The sequence below is a fragment of the Artemia franciscana genome, chromosome 8 (assembly GCF_032884065.1).
Source record: "Artemia franciscana chromosome 8, ASM3288406v1, whole genome shotgun sequence".
NCBI lineage: Eukaryota > Metazoa > Arthropoda > Branchiopoda > Anostraca > Artemiidae > Artemia > Artemia franciscana.
The window spans coordinates 38,924,433-38,943,604 of record NC_088870.1 but is presented as its reverse complement, the minus strand read 5'-3'; the positions used below and the strand labels follow the sequence as shown (position 1 = coordinate 38,943,604).

Genomic DNA, 19,172 nt, shown 5'->3' with positions numbered 1-19,172 from the left:
TACATTTAACTATCAAAAAGAGCACTAGGCCCTCTCAATTTGCAATCAAAAGAGCCCTTTTAGAAGTTCCTACAATAACGCTTTCAATGCAAACCTTATATGCCCGCTGGGCATAATTTACAACATTCGCCCTGATAAATGTGTGGGAAGGGGGTTGTCATCCTCAAAGACATAATTTCCGGACTTTCAAACTATTTTGAACAAAATGGCTATCTCAAAATTTTGATTGAAAGTGTTTGGGGAAATGGTGGCCATGGGAGGGGGGTAGTTACCCTCTGATTATTTTCAACTATTAAAAAGAGCACTAGTCGTTTCAATGTCCAATTAAATGAGTCCTTTTTGAAGTTTCTACGACAACTCCTTCGATATTAAGCACCCTGGTCTAAGACTAAAATATAATAAGCTGTCCCAACATCATTCTTTACTTAGGGCAGCGCTATTGTGCTGCCTATGATGAGGACGAAGATTTTGACCATTTTCTCCGGAAGTGCTCTCTGATATAAGGGAAAAAATACTCGCATGGGTCTGTTCTGCTGCTTCCTGGTGTTCTACAAAGTAGTAATCCAGCCACAATATTTCGTGAAGGCGTGTACATGTATTAAAGCTTAGAAAGAACGAAAAGTTTACACAGTTAATGATTAATTATGATATAAAATTACAATTATTTTCCAGCTTCTTTAGGTATTTTTTCGTAATGCATTATGCGTCTGTGTGGTTTATAATTCGCTCTCTTGGTGGTTTCCTGACTTCTTTTTTTTTTAATGTTTTTGTTAATATGGTCCTTGGGATTTTCAAACATACGATCTATTTATCTATCTATTATCGCACCACATCGTGTCCTATCCTTCGACTGCTTACAAGTTGGCTAATATTTACTGTCTATATTTACAGATTTTGATCTCCTTCCTCCTTAATAGATTTTTTTAGTTGAGGGCTGAATTTTCCTAAATTTGAACTGAAAATATAACGAATCGTAACCAGAAACTGACATTCTCTATCTGCTCGAAAACTCGTTGCTAGAAAAAACGCAATTAAGGATATTCAAACGCTTCATAGTTCCTTTTGGAACGTTCCATAGTCGGGCTAGTAAAATTGCACCAGTTTAATTTCATTTGGCCATTGATGGTAGTGAAAACTAATAAGTGGGGCAGGATAATTTCCTGTCCTAGATTTTTGAACCTCTTCTTCCCTGGTGAAGTTTTTTTTTGGTGAGCTTCCAGTTCTTGCTGCCTTCAAACTGAAAACTTAGCGAATTGTGACCGGAAAGCGAGATTCTCCTCCGACTCAAAATTTCTAATTTCCTCCTTGTCCTCGAATTTTCAAAAATACCAAAGTTGCTTTTCAAACGTTCGTTTAATAACGTTCCTTTTCAATAGTTCATTTAATCAAAGTGTTATCAGTTGAATACTTTTTTCGGCCATTAATGGTAGTCCAAACAAATAAGTGAGATAGGATAATTTCACTCGTAGGGTAATTTAACTCTCAAGAACATTTCTAGCGTGTCGATTCGAATGAGAGAAAATATTCATTACTAAAGGAGAGGGTGCTGTTCGCAGTCCCTGCACAGACCATATGAAAGAGTGAACAAATTATGCTAAATTGCAGATGATGCAAAATTTTGGCTTCTACGAAATAGGATAATTTTAATCTTAGGTCACTGCTGCGACTTTCTCACTACTTCTATTTCTTGCTTGTTTTTCCTATGCATTTTCTCTTATATTTTCCTTTCCTTTCTTCTATTTAGTTGTACAGCATATTGTAATTCGATGCTTTGTAATCTCAGTCTACGCAAGAGGGACTACAGTAACCCTGGATTCAAGGTCGAAGATGCATCCGACTTTAGAAATGAAGACTCGAGTACTACTGTGCTAACAGATGTTTACGCAAAATCAACCCCTTCTGCAACAAGTAAGCGCTTGTATACTTCGATTTAGGAGAAAAAATATAACGTTTTGACAATCATTTGTATTTAAATATTTAAATTATCTCAAAAGCTAAATGGGCAGGAACTCATCTTTGTTTAGTTATGGAAATGTATTTATAGCAATCTATCTTATAATTAACTTATATTGAAAATTAAATATTAAAATTTTGAAAAGTAGTTTATATCTCATCTCTTTTAATGAGCAATAATTGCATATGTATTATTTATGTTTTTTTTTCTCGAAAATGACTCCATATTTTTTTTTTTTGTCAAATTGGCATCCTATGATTTTCTGGTTTTATCTCTATAGGTTACGAGTTTGATAAAATTTGTTGAGCCTTAACTTTGGAAAAAAAAGTCCTGCGAGCGACATCATGTTTTTTATTGCACGTTTCAAGAGCATTAATACGTCATATTTGCCTCAGTAGTGGTTGTATCGTTTTTAGTGTCTTTAATGCAGGCCCTTCTGGCAAATATGAAACAAAAATGGTTGTATCTGTATATTAAAACGAAACACAGTGTGAATGGTACATGTTTCTCAAATAGCTTCCAATTTCCATAATACGGCATTGTCAAAATATCCTTAAGCTTGTCAAATCAGAGTGTAATAATGCTATAAAACATTTCATATTTGGTGTTTTAATTTTCACCAAAGTTAATATTTGAGTAGTTTTTAAGTCAATAATTACAAATATGAACCTGGAATTTTGTCCATGCTTGAGCGTCGTCAAATAAAACACCATGCAGTAGTCATGTCTCATAAATGTGACCTCTTTAATTATATTTATCTAGGCTTAACATTACAATGGTGTTAGATTTTCCTATAAGTCTGTGTTTATTAGGTTTTGAAGTCGTTAATAATTGTCAACATCTTAGCGTTGGACGAGAGGTGGATCTAGAGAAAAATCTTGGAGGGGGAGGGGGGGGGGCACTGGACCAAGGGCACCGGTATGATTCGAGCGTAATGATAGGGGGTGGTGGTGTAGATAACGCTTTCGTCAGACCAGTTCGTTTGTGTGAATCTGGTTGGTGCTGATGTAAAATGACAAAGAAACCTCTTTGAAAGCCAATAATATTTTCCTATAGCAGTAAAATGCGTAGGCTATCAAACAGTTCGTGGTAACGAACTGTAGTAAGGAGCGACCCGGCTCAATAGTAAACGAAACTCTAAAAAACGGAGTTTTGATTCTAAGATAAATCAAAAGAATCGCATTTTTATGCTGATTTTAAATCAAAAGTTACGAGCCTGAGAAAATTTGCCTTATTTTGAAAAATAGGGGGAAACGCCCCCTAAAGGTCATAAAATATTAACAGAAATCACACCATCACATTCAGCGTATCAGAGAACCCTACTCTAAAAGTTTCAAGCTCCTATCTACAAAAATGTGGAACTTCGTATTTTTTGCCAGAAGACCGATCACGGCTGCGTGTTTATTTGTGTTTATTTATTTATTTTTTCCCCAGGGGTCATTGTATCGACCGACTGGTCCTAGAATGTCGCAAGAGGGCTCATTCTAACGGAAATGAAAAGTTCTAGTGCCCTTTTTAAGTGATCAAAAAATTGGAGGGCACCTAGGCCCCCTCCCACGCTCATTTTTTCCCCAAAGTCAAAGGATCAAAATTTTGAGATAGCCATTTTGTTCAACATAGTCGAAAACCATAATAACTATGTCTTTGGGATGACCTACTCCCCCACAGTCCCTGGGGGAGGGGCTGCAATTTACAAACTTTGACCAGTATTTACATACAGTAACGGTTATTGGGAAGTGTACAGACGTTTTTCAGGGGCATTATTTTTGTCTGGGGGGGGTTGAGGGGAGGGGACTATGTGGGAGGATTTTTCCCTGGATATGTTATGGGGGAAGAGAAATTCAATGAAAGGGGCGCAGGATTTTCTAGTATTATTAAAAAAAAACAATGAAAAAATAAATATGAAAAAGTTTCTTCAACTGAAAGTCAAGAGCAGCATTAAAACTTAAAACGAACAGAGATTATTATGTATATGAGGGTTTCATCTCATCCTAAATACCTCGCTCTTTATGCTAAAGTATTTGTAGTAATTTCAACTATTTATTTTACGGCCTTTCTGATTCAGGGGGTCATTCTTAAAGAGTTAGGACAAAATTTAAGCTTTAGTGTAAAGAGTGAGGTATTAACGAGGGGACAAACCCCCTCATATACATAATAAAAATATAAGAATATAAAAGTTCTTTACGTAAGGTAATTCTTATTTTACGTATATTTTTTTACTAATAAAAACGTTCGTTTAAAAATTAAAAGTTCTAGTTGCCTTTTCAAGTAACCAAAAAATTGGAGGGCAACTAGGCCTCCTCCCCCACCGCTTTTTTCTCAAAAGTGTCTGATCAAATCTAAGAGAAAGCCATTTAGCCAAAAAAAGAGTTAATATGCAAATTTCATTTTAATAATTTATGTGCGGAGAGCCAAAATCAAACATGCATTAATCCAAAAACGTTCAGAAATAAAAAAAAACTAGTTTTTTTAACTGAAAGTAAGGGGTGACATTAAAACTAAAAACGAACAGAAATTACTCCGTGTATGAAAGGGGCTGTTCCCTTCTCAACACCCCGCTCCTTACGCTGAAGTTTTTTACTGTTTAATAAAACATAATTGAGAGAAAGAGTCAAAATTTAGCGTAAAGAGCGGGGCGTTGAAAAGGGAACAGCCTCTTTCATACACGGAGTAGTTGTCTGTGGATCTGTGGATCGTGGATCAGGTGACGTCATGGAAAAAACTAAAAAAAGGCAAAAACTACAAAAAAACTAAAAACTAATAAAAAAATTTAAAAAGGCTAAAAAACTAAAAAAACTAAAAAAAACTAAAAAAAGGTAAAAAACTAAAAAAAAACTAAAAACTAAAAAAAAAAACTAAAAAAAAGGAAAAAACTGAAAAATAGAAGAGAAAAAGAAAACTAAAATTTTAGGCTAAAAAAGGTAAAAAACTAAAAACTAAAAAAAAAACTGAAAAAACTAAAAAAAGGCAAAAACTACAAAAAAACTAAAAACTAATAAAAAAAATAAAAAGGCTAAAAAACTAAAAAAACTAAAAAAAACTAAAAAAAGGTAAAAAACTAAAAAAAACTAAAAACTAAAAAAAAACTAAAAAAAAGGAAAAAACTGAAAAATAGAAGAGAAAAAGAAAACTAATAAAATTAAGAATAAAAATAAAAAAAAAAATAAAAAAGATAAAAACTAAAAAAAAAAGTAAAAAGAAAAAACGAAAAAAAACTAAAAAAGCTAAAAAAAAAAAGGTAAAAACCAATAAAAAACTAAAAAGAAAAAAAAGAAAAAAACTAAAAAAAATTTTCATCTAAAAAACTAAAAAAAACTAAAAAAGGTAAGAACTAAAAAAGAAAAAAATAAATGACGACACTCAAAGAGAAAGCGACCGGGACAAAAGGAATGTTCGATTAGCAATCAACAAAGCACCGGGACACAGAGTATAAATGACGACCAGGACATAAGTAAAAAAAAAAACTAAAAAAACTAAAAAGAAGGTAAAAACTACAAAAAAACTAAAAAGAAAAAAAAACCTAAAAACTAATAAAAAACTAAAAAATCTAAAAATCTAAATAAACTAAAAAAGAAAAAAAATAAAAAAGGAAAAAAATAAAGGAGAAAAACAAAACTAAAAAACGAATGTATATACAGACCGGGACACCGGGATACAAATGACGACCGGGACACAGGGAATATAAATGACCATACATAAGCCATAATGATCAGGACGTAAGTAAAAAATATAAATGACGACCGGGACACAGGGACACAACTACAACGGGGACGCCGGGGGGCACAGGGGGATATAAATGACGACCGGGACACCGGGACAGGGAATGGTCGATTAGCAATCACCATCAACAAAGCTCAAGGGCAATCATTAGAATCATGAGGTATAGATCTGAATACGGATTGTTTTCCCATGGACCATTATATGTTGCATGTTCAAGAGTCGGTAAACCTGACAATCTATTTATATGCACAGACAATGGGACAGCAAAGAATGTTGTATATTCGCAAGTTTTACGTAGTTAAAAACATATATATAATATATCTATCTATATTCACAGGTGGGACATAGGGACACAACTACAATGGCGCGTAACTAATATGGCGCGTAACGACTTACGCGCGCGGGGGGGCTTGGGGGGGCGCGAAGCGCCCCCACCAACCAGGTATGACGACACTCAAAGAGAAAGCGACCGGGACAAAAGGAATGTTCGATTAGCAATCAACAAAGCACCGGGACACAGGGAGTATAAATGAAGACCAGGACATAAGTAAAAAAAAAAACTAAAAAAACTAAAAAGAAGGTAAAAACTACAAAAAAAACTAAAAAGAAAAAAAAAACTAAAAACTAATAAAAAAACTAAAAAATCTAAAAATCTAAATAAACTAAAAAAGAAAAAAAAATAAAAAAGGAAAAAAATAAAGGAGAAAAACAAAACTAAAAAACGAATGTATATACAGACCGGGACACCGGGATACAAATGACGACCGGGACACAGGGAATATAAATGACCATACATAAGCCATAATGACCAGGACATAAGTAAAAAATATAAATGGCGACCGGGACACAGGGACACAACTACAACGGGGACGCCGGGGGGCACAGGGGGATATAAATGACGACCGGGACACCGGAACAGGGAATGATCGATTAGCAATCACCATCAACAAAGCTCAAGGGTAATCATTAGAATCATGAGGTATAGATCTGAATACGGATTGTTTTCCCATGGACCATTATATGTTGCATGTTCAAGAGTCGGTAAACCTGACAATCTATTTATATGCACAGACAATGAGACAGCAAAGAATGTTGTATATTCGCAAGTTTTACGTAGTTAAAAACATATATATAATATATCTATCTATATTCACAGGTGGGACATAGGGACACAACTACAATGGCGCGTAACTAATATGGCGCGTAACGACTTACGCGCGCGGGGGGGCTTGGGGGGGCGCGAAGCGCCCCCACCAACTAGGTGTTGGGGTGGCGCGAAGCGCCACCCCAACAGCTAGTATATATATATATATATATATATATATATAATAGCTGTTGGGGTGGCACCTAGTTGGTGGGGGTGCTTCCCCCCCCCCCCGCGCGCGTAAGTTGTTACGCGCCATATTTGTTACGCGCCATTGTAATTGTGTCCCACCTGTGAATATAGATAGATATTTATATGTTTTTATTTACATAAAACTTGCGAATATACAACATTCTTCGCTGTCCCATTGTCTGTGCATATAAATAGATTGTCAGGTTTACCGACTCTTGAACATGCAACATATAATTGTCCATGGGAAAAACAATCCATATTCAGATCTATACCTCATTATTCTAATGATTGCCCTTGAGCTTTGTTGATGGTGATTGCTAATCGAACATTCCCTGTGTCCCCGTCGTCATTTATATATCCCCCCTGTGCCCCCCGGCGTCCCCGTTGCAGTTGTGTCCGTGTGTCCCGTTCGTCATTTGTGTCCCGGTGTCCCAGTCTGTAATTTCTCTTTGAGTGTCCCGGTCATCATTTATATTCCCTGTGTCCCGGTCGTCATTTGTGTCCCGGTCTGTATATACATTCGTTTTTGAATTGGTATATGATGAAATAATTTTTTTTTTCTTTTTAGTTTTTTTTGGTTTTTACCTTTTTTTTTTAGCTTTTTTAGTTTTTTTCTTTTTTCTTTTTAGTTTTTTTGTAGTTTTTACCTTATTTTATTTTTTTTTAATTTTTATTTTTATTTTTTGTAGTTTTCTTTTTCTCCTTTGTTTTTCAGTTTTTTTCCTTTTTTAGTTTTTTTTCTTTTTTAGTTTTGAAATAATTTTTTTTTCCTTTTTTCTTTTTAGTTTTTTATATATCCTTTTATAATTAGAAAAGAAATTGCCAGCCCAATGAACACAACCATAATCTATATAAGGATGAACAAGGGAAAAATAAATGATTTTTAAAATCTTGAACGGAAAAGTTTTTTTACACGTCTCAAAATTCCTAGACCCCTAGCCATTTTAGCACCAATAACACTACAATGCTTTTTCCAACTAATATTATTGTCTAAATAAAACCCCAAATACCTAATTTCAAAAACTTGTTTAATGGGTAAATGTCCAAAAAAAATGTTATTATTATCATTAAGTAACCTACCTGTTCTACTAAATATAATGTAATTTGTTTTAGATGCATTAACTGCTTGGGAACTACCTACTGTAAAACTGCGCAAACGTTCAAGTGCTAAATTAGCCTTATGTGCAACCTGCACCAAACAACTACCAATTACTGTTATCGCAGTGTCGTCCGCGAAAGAGGTCAGCGCTTCAACTCCAACATGTGAAGCCAACGAATTAACATAAATAAGATAAAGTAGAGGTCCCAGCACGGAACCTTGAGGCACTCCACACTTAACACCGAACTCTCTGCTTGATATATCTGATAAAGCAACGTTGATAGTACGGCCATGCAAATACGATGAAAACCACTTTACACAAGTACTACCTAACCCAAGCCCACTTAGTCTACTAAGAAGAGTATTAAAATCAACAGTGTAAAATGCCTTACGGAAATCTACAAAAACAGTTAAAGGAACCATATTATTTTCAAGCGTATTATCAACAAAACTTAAAAGATGGTGTACTGCATGACTAGTGGAATGTTTACTTCTGAAACCGAACTGTCCATTATACAAAATTTTCTTCGAATCCAAAAAATCATACAATCGCTTATAAATAACTTTTTCATAAATTTTACTAAATAAAGGTAAAATGGAAATTGGTCACCAATTACAGGGGTCTGAGGGGTCCCCACCTTTATGTAAAGGTATGATTTTAGACCGTTTCAGTTCCGACGGGAAATGCCCTTTAACCATTGAGAGATTAATTAAATGAACCAGTACCGGCAAAAGATACACCGACACATAATTAAAAGCCTTTAGGTTCAATCCATCTACACCAGAAGAATTTGATTTAAGGCTACAAAAATTTTCTCAACTTCTTCTACATTACATGGTACAAATTCAAATCCATTCTGCATGCTTGAAGGATTTGCGTTAATGTTGACGGCACAACCACCTCTAGACACTTCATTCTGTATAACACTACCAATTTTCGAAAAATAATCACCCGTGTAATTTGCTATTTCCAATTTATCATGAATAATTCTATTACTAGTTTTTAAATTGGTTATACACATATCTTTTTTTTCACATCCTATCACTTCACGGACAATTCCCCAAGTATCTTTTATATTACCTTCCTTAATCTTCAAATGGTTTAAATAATACTCATTCTTTGCATTTCTTTTTAAATTATTTGCATAATTTCTCAACTCTTTAAACTCATTTAAAATCACTTCAGATGGATTATCAAGATATTGACAATACAACTTATTTCTTTGTCTTATTAAACTCAAAATTTCATCATTTAACCACGGCTTTTTCGGTTTAGCTTTCTTGCAATTAATTTTATTCAACGGGCAATTTTTCTCAAACACAGGGTAAAAAATATTTGAAACAAATATTAAAAGCTTTTGAAGCATCATCCTTTTCATTGTAAACCACCTCCCAATCCAACGAACTAACTTCATTTTTAAATTTAGCCAGATTAACTTCTTTCATGTCACGCCTTCTGAATCTTATTTTTTCTTTTAATTTTACAATGTGATAACTTCTGCAACAAACAAAGAAGCGGTAAGTGGTCCGAACCTGAATGGATTAATACATCACACATGCGATCTTCCACCTTAACTTCACTGACGAAAACATTATCAATCAAAGTTGCAGAATGGTCTGTTAATCGGGATAGGATAGAATTTAATGGGAAAAGACCAAATGAAAGCATGACATTAAGGAAATCCAAATTTTTGGCTTGAAGATCTAATAAATCAAAATTAAAATCACCCATGATTACAATTTTATTAAAATTTCGATTTATTTCAGATATTAAAATTTCGAATTCCTCTAGGAAAAAATCTGGGCTAGCACTAGGGGGTCTATACACCGATGAAATAAGAAGTTGATTATTATTACTTGTCACTATTTCAATAGCAAAAGTTTCAATCTTACCTTCAATCCATAAAGATAAATCTTCCCTTACTTTAAATTTTATATCATCTTTGATTATGAATGCTAAACCTCCCCTTCCCATCAATGACCGGTTCTTGGAAATAAGTGTGTAACCTGGAAAATTAAATAACGAAGCAGGACACTGTTCACTAATAAATGATTCACAAATACCTATCACTTGCACCTCACTGTCAAGTTTGTTAATTACATTAACTACATCTTCATATGAAGTAGTTAAATGACAATTCCAGTGGAGAATCTGGAATCCGGACAGCATAACGGGTGCACTCACATCATCTACTGCAACATATTTACTAAGCCTTGCAGGCTGTTTATCTGAAAATTCCGACCGGCTACCAACATCACTCGACAAAATATTATCCAACGAAAAGCGATTATTTTCTAACTGTAGTAATCGTGAAAACATTCATAAATAAATTATCGTACTTCCTATTAAAGAACTATTACTACGAAAGAATGTAAATACTGAAGTACACATTTATAACTACTAAAACGAAAAAAAAACAAAAAAAAACATTCAGATTAGATGTCGTCACAACTCCACAGTCGGTGTGGCTGAGCGTCATTTCCAGATCGAGCGAAAATACGGCCGTGATCGGACCATACGTTGTGGTTACCTAACCTATCACGAGCCAGTTGCAGAATTTCTCGTCGCTTCTTAGTTAAACTTTCTGACACAAATATACCAGATTTGGCCAGTTTGCTCTTAGCAGCAAATACCTTTCTAGCCACATCCTTAGACGAAAACTGGGCGAGTACCGGGGCAATCATATCAGGTCGCGTAGGATTCGCTGGAAGGGTAAATCTATACACTTTAGTTAGTTCCGAAACATTAACCTGTACGCCCATCTTGTCCGAGATAATATTATTAATACACGATTTTACATCAGCACCCGGAGCTTGTTTGACACCACTGAAAATAAGTGAATCCAGCCTATCTTCCTGCTCAATATCGTCAAGTCTACTTTCGATCTTTTTCACTCGTTCTTCGAGTATCATGAAGCTGTTTTATAGCGATTTTAGTTGCTTTTCGATAAAATCAAATTTTGGCGAGTATTCGACCATCAAAGAATCATATACGTCAGATATGCGATCAGAAACTTTACGTGAGATTTCATCCCTGAGATTCGCTTTTACAGCTTCCAATTCTTGTTGGGTCTGAGTTAGTCTCATGCTCAGGTCAGAAGATTGGTTGCCTATATCTGGGCTTAGATTTGACGGATGATTTTTCGAAAGATGTCCTGGTTGGTCGGTGCTGTTAGAAACAGTGCCCTTGCGCTTAGCACGATAATTTTCCAAGTATGGCTGGTAGATTTCTGGGTCATTGTCCATTTCATAGAAAGCGAGCTTGGCCTCGTTAGTAGTTTTTTGCAGTGCCTCTGTTCTCTTTAATTTGACGTCGGGAAGGCTTTGGGTAGAGACTGTTTGAAAATCATGCGACCTGTAGCAGAAAACGGTGAATTTTGCGGTGAATATATATATATATATATATATATATATATATATATATATATATATATATATATATATATATATATATATATATATATATCAAATCGCTATATCATATATAGAGGATCAAATCTCATATATATATCAAATCTCTATATCATATATAGAGGAATCAAATCGTGCCGAGGAATCAAACAGGCTTGCGGCTCAAAGAGATAATGCCAAACAAGAGCAACGTAAAAACAGGGTTGCGGCTAAAAGAGAAAGTAACAAAAGAAAGTGTGCCGAGGAATCACAAGAGCAACGTGAAAACAGGCTTGCAGCTCAAAGAGATAATGCCAAAAGAAAGCGTGCCGAGGAATCACAAGAACAATGTGAAAACAGGCTTGCGGGTCAATGAGAAATTACCAAAAAGAATCATGCCGAGGAATCACAAGAGCAACGTGAAAACAGGCTTATAAAAATAAGTTGTAAGTTTGTCCGCATATGTGTGTTTGTTTGTCCGCATATGACGTCTGAAAAATAAAGAAGAAAAGAAAACTAAAAAAATAAAAAAAATAAAACAAAGGTAAAAAACTAAAAAAAACTAAAAAGAAAAAAACTAAAAAAACTAAAAAGGCTAAAAAGCTAAAAAACTATAAAAAAACTAAAAAAAACTAAAAAAAATTAAAAAAAGAAAAACTAAAAAAAAGAAAAACCTAAAAAGAAAAAAAAAAGATAAAAAAGAAAAAAAGGTAAAAAACTAAAAAAAACTAAAAAGAAAAAAAAACTAAAAAAAAGAAATATGACGTCATTATAAGACGACGCTACAGACTGGGACACCGGGACACAAATGACGACCGGGACACACTCAAAGAGAAATTACAGACCGGGACACTGGGACACAAATGACGACCGGGACACCGGGACACAAATGACGACCGGGACACAGGGAATATAAATGACGACCGGGACACTAAAAGAGAAATTACAGACCGGGACGCCGGGACACAAATGACGACTGGGACACCGGGACACAGGGAATATAAATGACGACCGGGACACTCAAAGAGAAATTACAGACTGGTAAACCGGGACACAAATGACGACCGGGACACAGGGAATATAAATGACGACCGGGACACAGGGACACTACTACAACGGGGACGCCGGGGGGCACAGGGGGGATATATAAATGACGACGGGGACATAGGGAATGTTCGATTAGCAATCACCATCAACAAAGCTCAAGGGCAATCATTAGAAAAATGCGGTATAGATCTGAATACGGATTGTTTTTCCCATGGACAATTATACGTTGCATGTTCAAGATTCGGTAAACCTGACAATCTATTTATATGCACAGACAATGGGACAGCGAAGAATGTTGTATATTTGCAAGTTTTACGTAGTTAAAAACATAATATATATATATATATATATATATATATATATATATATATATATATATCTATATTCACAGGTGGGACACAGGGACACAACTACAATGGCGCGTAACTAATATGGCGCGTAACGACTTACGTGCGTGGGGTCGCGAAGCGCCCCCAGGCGCAGTGTGTGATTTTGCATATCTTTTTGGTGTGTGTATGTGTGTGAGTTTGTATTTGTGCAGGTGTTTCTATATGTGTTCGTGTGTGTATGTGGATGTGCTCTTTCACCAATTTTTTTTTTTACTATATGTCACTCTTATTCTCTATCTCATCCCCCCTCTTCTCCCACATATACAAATCAAAGTAATAGATCTCCCTCTTCTAATCTAGATCGTTTTATCTGTACTAATGTATCATACCATACCAGCTCTACTAATCTATATCATACCATCCCAGCTCTACCAATCTAAATCATACCATCCCATTTCTACTTTTCTAGATCACCTAAATCACCTTACTAATCTAAATATCAATACTAGTAGTAGTGGCTTTGCTTATTTTTTTTCGCAACCGGTTCTCTTCTTGACAGATTTTTCAGTTAGTCTGTAAGTCTCCTTTCTGTAGATCTGGTTCGTATCGAGGGATGAGAAGAGTTGTAGCTGGGTTATCAAATTTTTGTTCTATCAAATTCAAGGTGCTAAAAATTGAACAAAAAGAAAGAACAAACCATACTAGAGTATCATATTCAGTCTCTGAGCTCTTATGATTCTGTTTTCGGTAGTTCGTTCTTGTATACTTGCATAAACACCAGCGCCTCTAACTTCTCCTCTGACGTTGTTCTTCTGAGTGTCGAACACGTTATGTCGACTTTGGAGAAAATTCTTTTTGCGTTGCATGTTAAAACTGGAAGCGTCGCAAGGATTGTGAGCAATACAGATGTTCACGAAAATCTGCTCCTGACAGCTGTTGAGAGCTGGAATAGCCGCCTTTGGCTTCTCCGTTGCTACGTCCGACCAGTGACTCTTCCAGATCTCGAATTCCATGTTCAAATCAGTGCATATGCCACTTAAACGGTCCTTGTACTTTCGTAACCTTCCTTCAGATCATCCCAGTTCTTGCTATGGACAATTGTTGGAATTAGTGGTGAAAGTTTAGCCGCATCAGCAAAATGGGAGCTGTATCTTACCGATAAATCAAGGAGAATAGCATCCATGGCTAAGATGAATGCCACCATCCTGTAGTGGCTTTCTGGATCCAGATTCGGTACTACCGCTTGGTACACAGAGCGCAAGGTTATGCGTGGTTGGACAACTTTCATGGCAAAATCGATGTTTTTTGCCATGTTCTCGACCTCCGTAAAGAGACACAGGAACTCGGTTTCTGCACGGGCTCGCATTTCCTCTAATGTTGTCTTGACGCTGCTAATGCATTCTAAAGCTCTCACAAGATCACCGTCCATTTGTTGAAGTGACTCTGCCATGGTTTCATTAGAGGTGAAAACGCATTCAAGCAAACCAGTCTGATCAACGTGTCTAGTTTCTCAATGCAAGAACGTAGTAGATGTGCTTTACTGCTGGCCCCTCGGTCAAGCCAGTTTTCCATCTCATCCAGAGCGGAAATAATAGACGACAAGAAATCCCAGAACCGACTAATTGCCTCATACCTCTCTACAAATCTTGTGGTTCAAAGACCAATCAGGGTCTCAGCTCTACAGTTGTCTGACATTAGATGTTTCTTCAGAAGCCTTGTTCGTTGGCACTCGAGCTGAAATGAGAGATAATTTTTCGTACGACAACTTGTGCATTCCGTAGAATTGGGACAGAAACTATTTTCGAAAACGAAAGATATGTGGCCTGCAAGCTGGTAACTGCGCTTTGCTTCGCCAGCAGCCCCCTTTACCGAGCTTGACATGCTAGTGGCTTTGTCATAACCTTGGCCGACGCACTTTGTCATGTCTAAGTCGGATTTGATGACTTCACTTAAAAGTAGCCTGTTGAGGCTTTTGCCGTCTAGCCTTTCTTCAAAATTTTGGCTGGTGTTGTTCTTTTCATTTTCAGAGAGCCCCGATAAGGTTTGAAAAGCGTCAAATATGGCAACTGGACCTTCTCCACGCTACTACAATGAGTTCTCTTGTCTGTGTATCGGTGGATTGGTCAGCAATGAGACACCAAACTCTTGCTGTGTTCACTTTTCTGACTGCTTCGGACTTTGTAAGTTCTCCATTCATCCCGAACAGTTTATTTTGGATCTGCTTACTCGTGTATTTTGCGTTTCCAGGTGCAGTGTCTACAAGTCTTTGAAGCAGCGAATCGCCCCCCTGAACACGAAACCGAAGTAGGTGACAGAAATTACCATCATTACCCCAAATTACCCTAAGAAATGTGCTTCTATCAAAGAAACTGTGGTTATGGTAGACGAAATAATATACAATGGGATATACATTGATATGGTCATTATCTATTTATCCCACATAATTTCGGGGTAATAATAATCAAAATATATGGGGGTAATGTTGGTGTAGTCAATGACGAAAGGGAGGGAGACAAGGGCAATAAAAAAATTTAATAGTCTTCCAAGTTGTCTTGCAGGGACGATAGAGCTTGATATAATTGATACTTGTGAATCAGCTAGCCTGCGTCGACCTTATGAATCTGGGTAGTTTCTAACTTCCACATTATGTTCGGATAACATAGACGACATTCCACTAGGACTTCGTCCTAGGAAGATAGTATTATACCTATTATACCCTTCACTCAGGCAGCTTAATAAGATAGGGCATGTAAATTAGCTCTCCCAAATCCCACTAGGTAAACTCATGTCCAAACATTTCCCAAAACCTTCTTTATTGTGTGTCTCCCTTCCCGTGACCCATCCTTATCCTACCCCTACCAATGACTCCCAGAAACCGTACCCTTAATTGATGGGCTATTAAGAAAGAGAATAAAAAAATCTCCCAAAAAAAGAAAAAAAGAAAACACAATCTGAAGACGAAGATCTAGCAAGCAAGTTTAATTATATGATTAATTTTTCCTGACAACGAGGTTTATCTTGTAATTTTATGACAAAATGATTCGTAAACTGATTGTGCGAGCAGTTTCATGTCTGAATATCTAGCACATCATGAGCAAAATCTTGGGTAAGGGGCCACTGGACCAAGGGCGCCAATGTGACTCGAGGTGGGCACCAAATTAAGAAGTTTATTTTTAAAAAGATTAAAAAAAGAAAAAAGAACAGAACAAGGACGCCAGAAACATCTTGGGGATGGCCCCCCTTACCGACCCCATGGATCTGTTCCTGGCCTAAATTGCTTTTAACTCTTTCATTCATGTAATTTCATCCAAATTAGCTATATAGTTAAAATAAATAGATAGACAGATTTATCACACGAAAGCCCTATTAGGCCACTCAGTATTTAATTAGTCACAAAACTAAAATTAAGAATTTTTTTGAGTGCGGAGTGGACAGGGGCAGTTCAAACAAATTACTCCTTAACATAAATTAATGTTTTAAGTTGCCTTGTCATATCCCCATCATTTATTCCCGGACACCATAACTTAAATCGACGGGCCCACAAGAAAGAGAATAAAACAAATGTGCCAAAAAAAGAAAAAAAAGCACACTCCGAAGATTAAGATCTGTCAAGCAAGTTTAATTATATGATCAATTTTTCATAAAAACGAGGTTTATCTTATAATTTTATGACGAAATGATTCGTAAACTGATCGTGCGAGCAATTTCATGTCTGAATCTCTAACAGATCAAGAGCAAAATCTTGGGTAAGGGCCCTGCAGAACCAAGGGCGCCAATGTGACTCGAGGTGGGCACCAAATTAAAAAGTCTATTTTAAAAGAAAGATTAAAAAAAGAAAAAAGAACAGAATAAGTGTGCCAGAAGTGTCTTAGGAGCAGGGTCACCCCCTCCTACCTCATGTATCTGTTCCTGGCCTAAATTGCTTTTAATTCTTTCATTCGTCTAATTTCAACTAAATTAGCTATATAGTTAAAATATATAGATAGATAGATTTATTCACACGAAAGCCATAATGGGCCATTCGCTATTTAATTAGTCACAAAATTAAGATTAAGAATTTTTTCAGGGTGGAGGGGGTTTATTATTAGACAAAACTTACCTTTCGATTTTCGGATGTTTTACCAAAATATCTGGAAATATCCTTCGATCCCCTTGCACATTCAGCCATCAGTCTTCGTCTCTTATCCATTCTATGCTCGTGTCCAGATCTTTTATTTTTGTCCATTTTGAACTTTTAGCTACAAGGCTACTTTTCAATATTTCATTGTGAATAGAATAATAGCTATAACTGTGTTACCAAGTTTATGAAACGTGTTGAAGATACCCCTTTTATCTTCAACAGGTGTTTCTATTTTCGTGAAATAGGGAAAAGTTCCATGTTTGTAAAAAAATCTTTGCAGCAATCAAGGTTTTTTGTGGCAATTTCCATATATATACTGAACCGGCTGAAGATAAATAATTTATGTTCGTTTTAAGTTTCAACTTTGCTCTTTATATTCATAGGAAAGTTTTGCTTTTTGTTGTTAATTGGGTAAATCATTTACGAATAATTGATCAAATTGACAAGTATACTTAAAAAAAGAGTTAAAAAAGAAAAAGAACGGAATGCGAATGAAGTCGCCAGAAAAATCTTGGGAGGGGGAGCTAAGACCCCCTTGGCCCCCCAGCGGCCCTTCGGCCCCTAGCGCTTTACTAAGCCTAATGCCCCTAGGTTGGAATTAGTAGAGCTATGTAGCTTCCATGTATTTTCCTCACCCTCGTTATCTAGAACAGATGATCATAAAAACATGGAAGAATGCTCGCTTGACGACAAATCCAGAGATCTGGTGCCCTTCTTACAACTAAAAGAATAGCTGGACCAGCTGGCATCTGCTCAAAAATTTAAGATAGCCATTGTAACCCGAATCGTCCGGAAGGATAATTGATATACCTCCAGGTAGACATGATGCTTGCATCCATTGGGTAATGGGACTAAATTATCCAAATAGCCTATTTCAAGATGTAGGTACAACTTATTGAGGCGGCCCCCTTATATCTTCTTGAAAAAGATCGTATATATGATCGAAGGGCCCCAAATTGTGGTTATGTGGCCCACACCTCCCTCCCCTCGTATCTCTGCATAGATATTTCGCAGCGACTTTAGCTTCTAATGTTCAAAAACTATTTAGTTAAAGCAACACATTTAGCTATAAAAACTAACCACTAAAGTTTCAGAAATACAGCACGTCTTAGCGTAAAACATTTTTTTAGTTTTCTTCTTCTTCTTTAAATTTTGGCGTAATTTTAGTGACGTCCACCGTTTCAACAGCAACTGGGACTGGATCAGCCAGACCTAGTCCAGAAGCCAGCCCAACATTTAAACCGATTCCAAGAACAACAGTTATAAGGGCGTCGCCATCTCCAGAAGGAAAATCCTATACGGTAAGTACCTCTTACACAGTTGTAGCACAGTGGAACCCAGATTGGCTATACCCGGCTCAGAGTTCGGTCCCCGCCACAGCAAGGTTTTTCAACAAGCCTCTCAATTGTTCCTGCAAAGGGAACCAGCAACTGAAATGTCGGTTCGACGCCAAATGCGCCAGTAATCACTCTGAAGTCTCTTAATCCTTTGTCTTTATCAAAGTACTTTTTTCAGAATTGGGTCACTTTATCAAACCGACATAATAAAAAAATAATATAAATTTGAATTATTTACCATTCCAAGTTAATTTTTTTTGGAAGCGGGTCCTATAGGATCTTAAGTTCTTAGTAACAAAGAGTAATTAATTGATGGAAAAAGACCGGTAATTTCACGGGCAAAATCCCAGGCAAAAAAAAAAGAAATGGACAAACGAGCGACCACGGAACGAAAAAGAAAAACATGTAAAGTAGCCACTAACACCTTGACTTTTTTGGGGTGGGGGACGGCGAGGATGATGTCAGCACCAAATTTCTGGTAATCTCTGTTCATTTTAAGCCGGTCATCTTAAAGAATCTAATTTTATTTATTGATACAGCATTTTTAATTAAAAGGTTCCAAGAAGAACAGTTTTAGACGCTTTATTAGAGTTGATCCTTTTATTTCCAAAAGATACGTTCTGATTTTGGATGGTCGAACTTGAAGTTAATTTTCTTCTCTAGCGAGGTATTCGTGGTTTTTCCTGGAAAAAAAGTATTTTGAGAAAAAAAAAAGCATAACAAAACGTAAAAAAGCAAATAAAAGTATCAGGTTTCAATATTAAAACAGAACTACGCCAAGGAAAAAAGGCAACCTTTAAGACATATGTGCCTTGACCATACGTCCTTGAATATCCGAGA

At 36.2% G+C, this 19,172-nt stretch overlaps 1 protein-coding gene across 2 annotated transcripts in view; it reads left to right on the top strand.

The window, feature by feature from the left end:
• The window catches only part of LOC136030399 (uncharacterized), a 224,900-nt gene that overhangs the window by 45,196 nt on the left and 160,532 nt on the right, over positions 1 to 19,172 (top strand). For both annotated transcript variants that reach the window (XM_065709345.1, XM_065709344.1), the window contains 2 exons: positions 1,745 to 1,908; positions 18,163 to 18,296. In XM_065709345.1, coding sequence (XP_065565417.1) covers positions 1,745 to 1,908; positions 18,163 to 18,296 — 298 coding nt within the window. The remainder of the gene's footprint in view (positions 1 to 1,744; positions 1,909 to 18,162; positions 18,297 to 19,172) is intronic.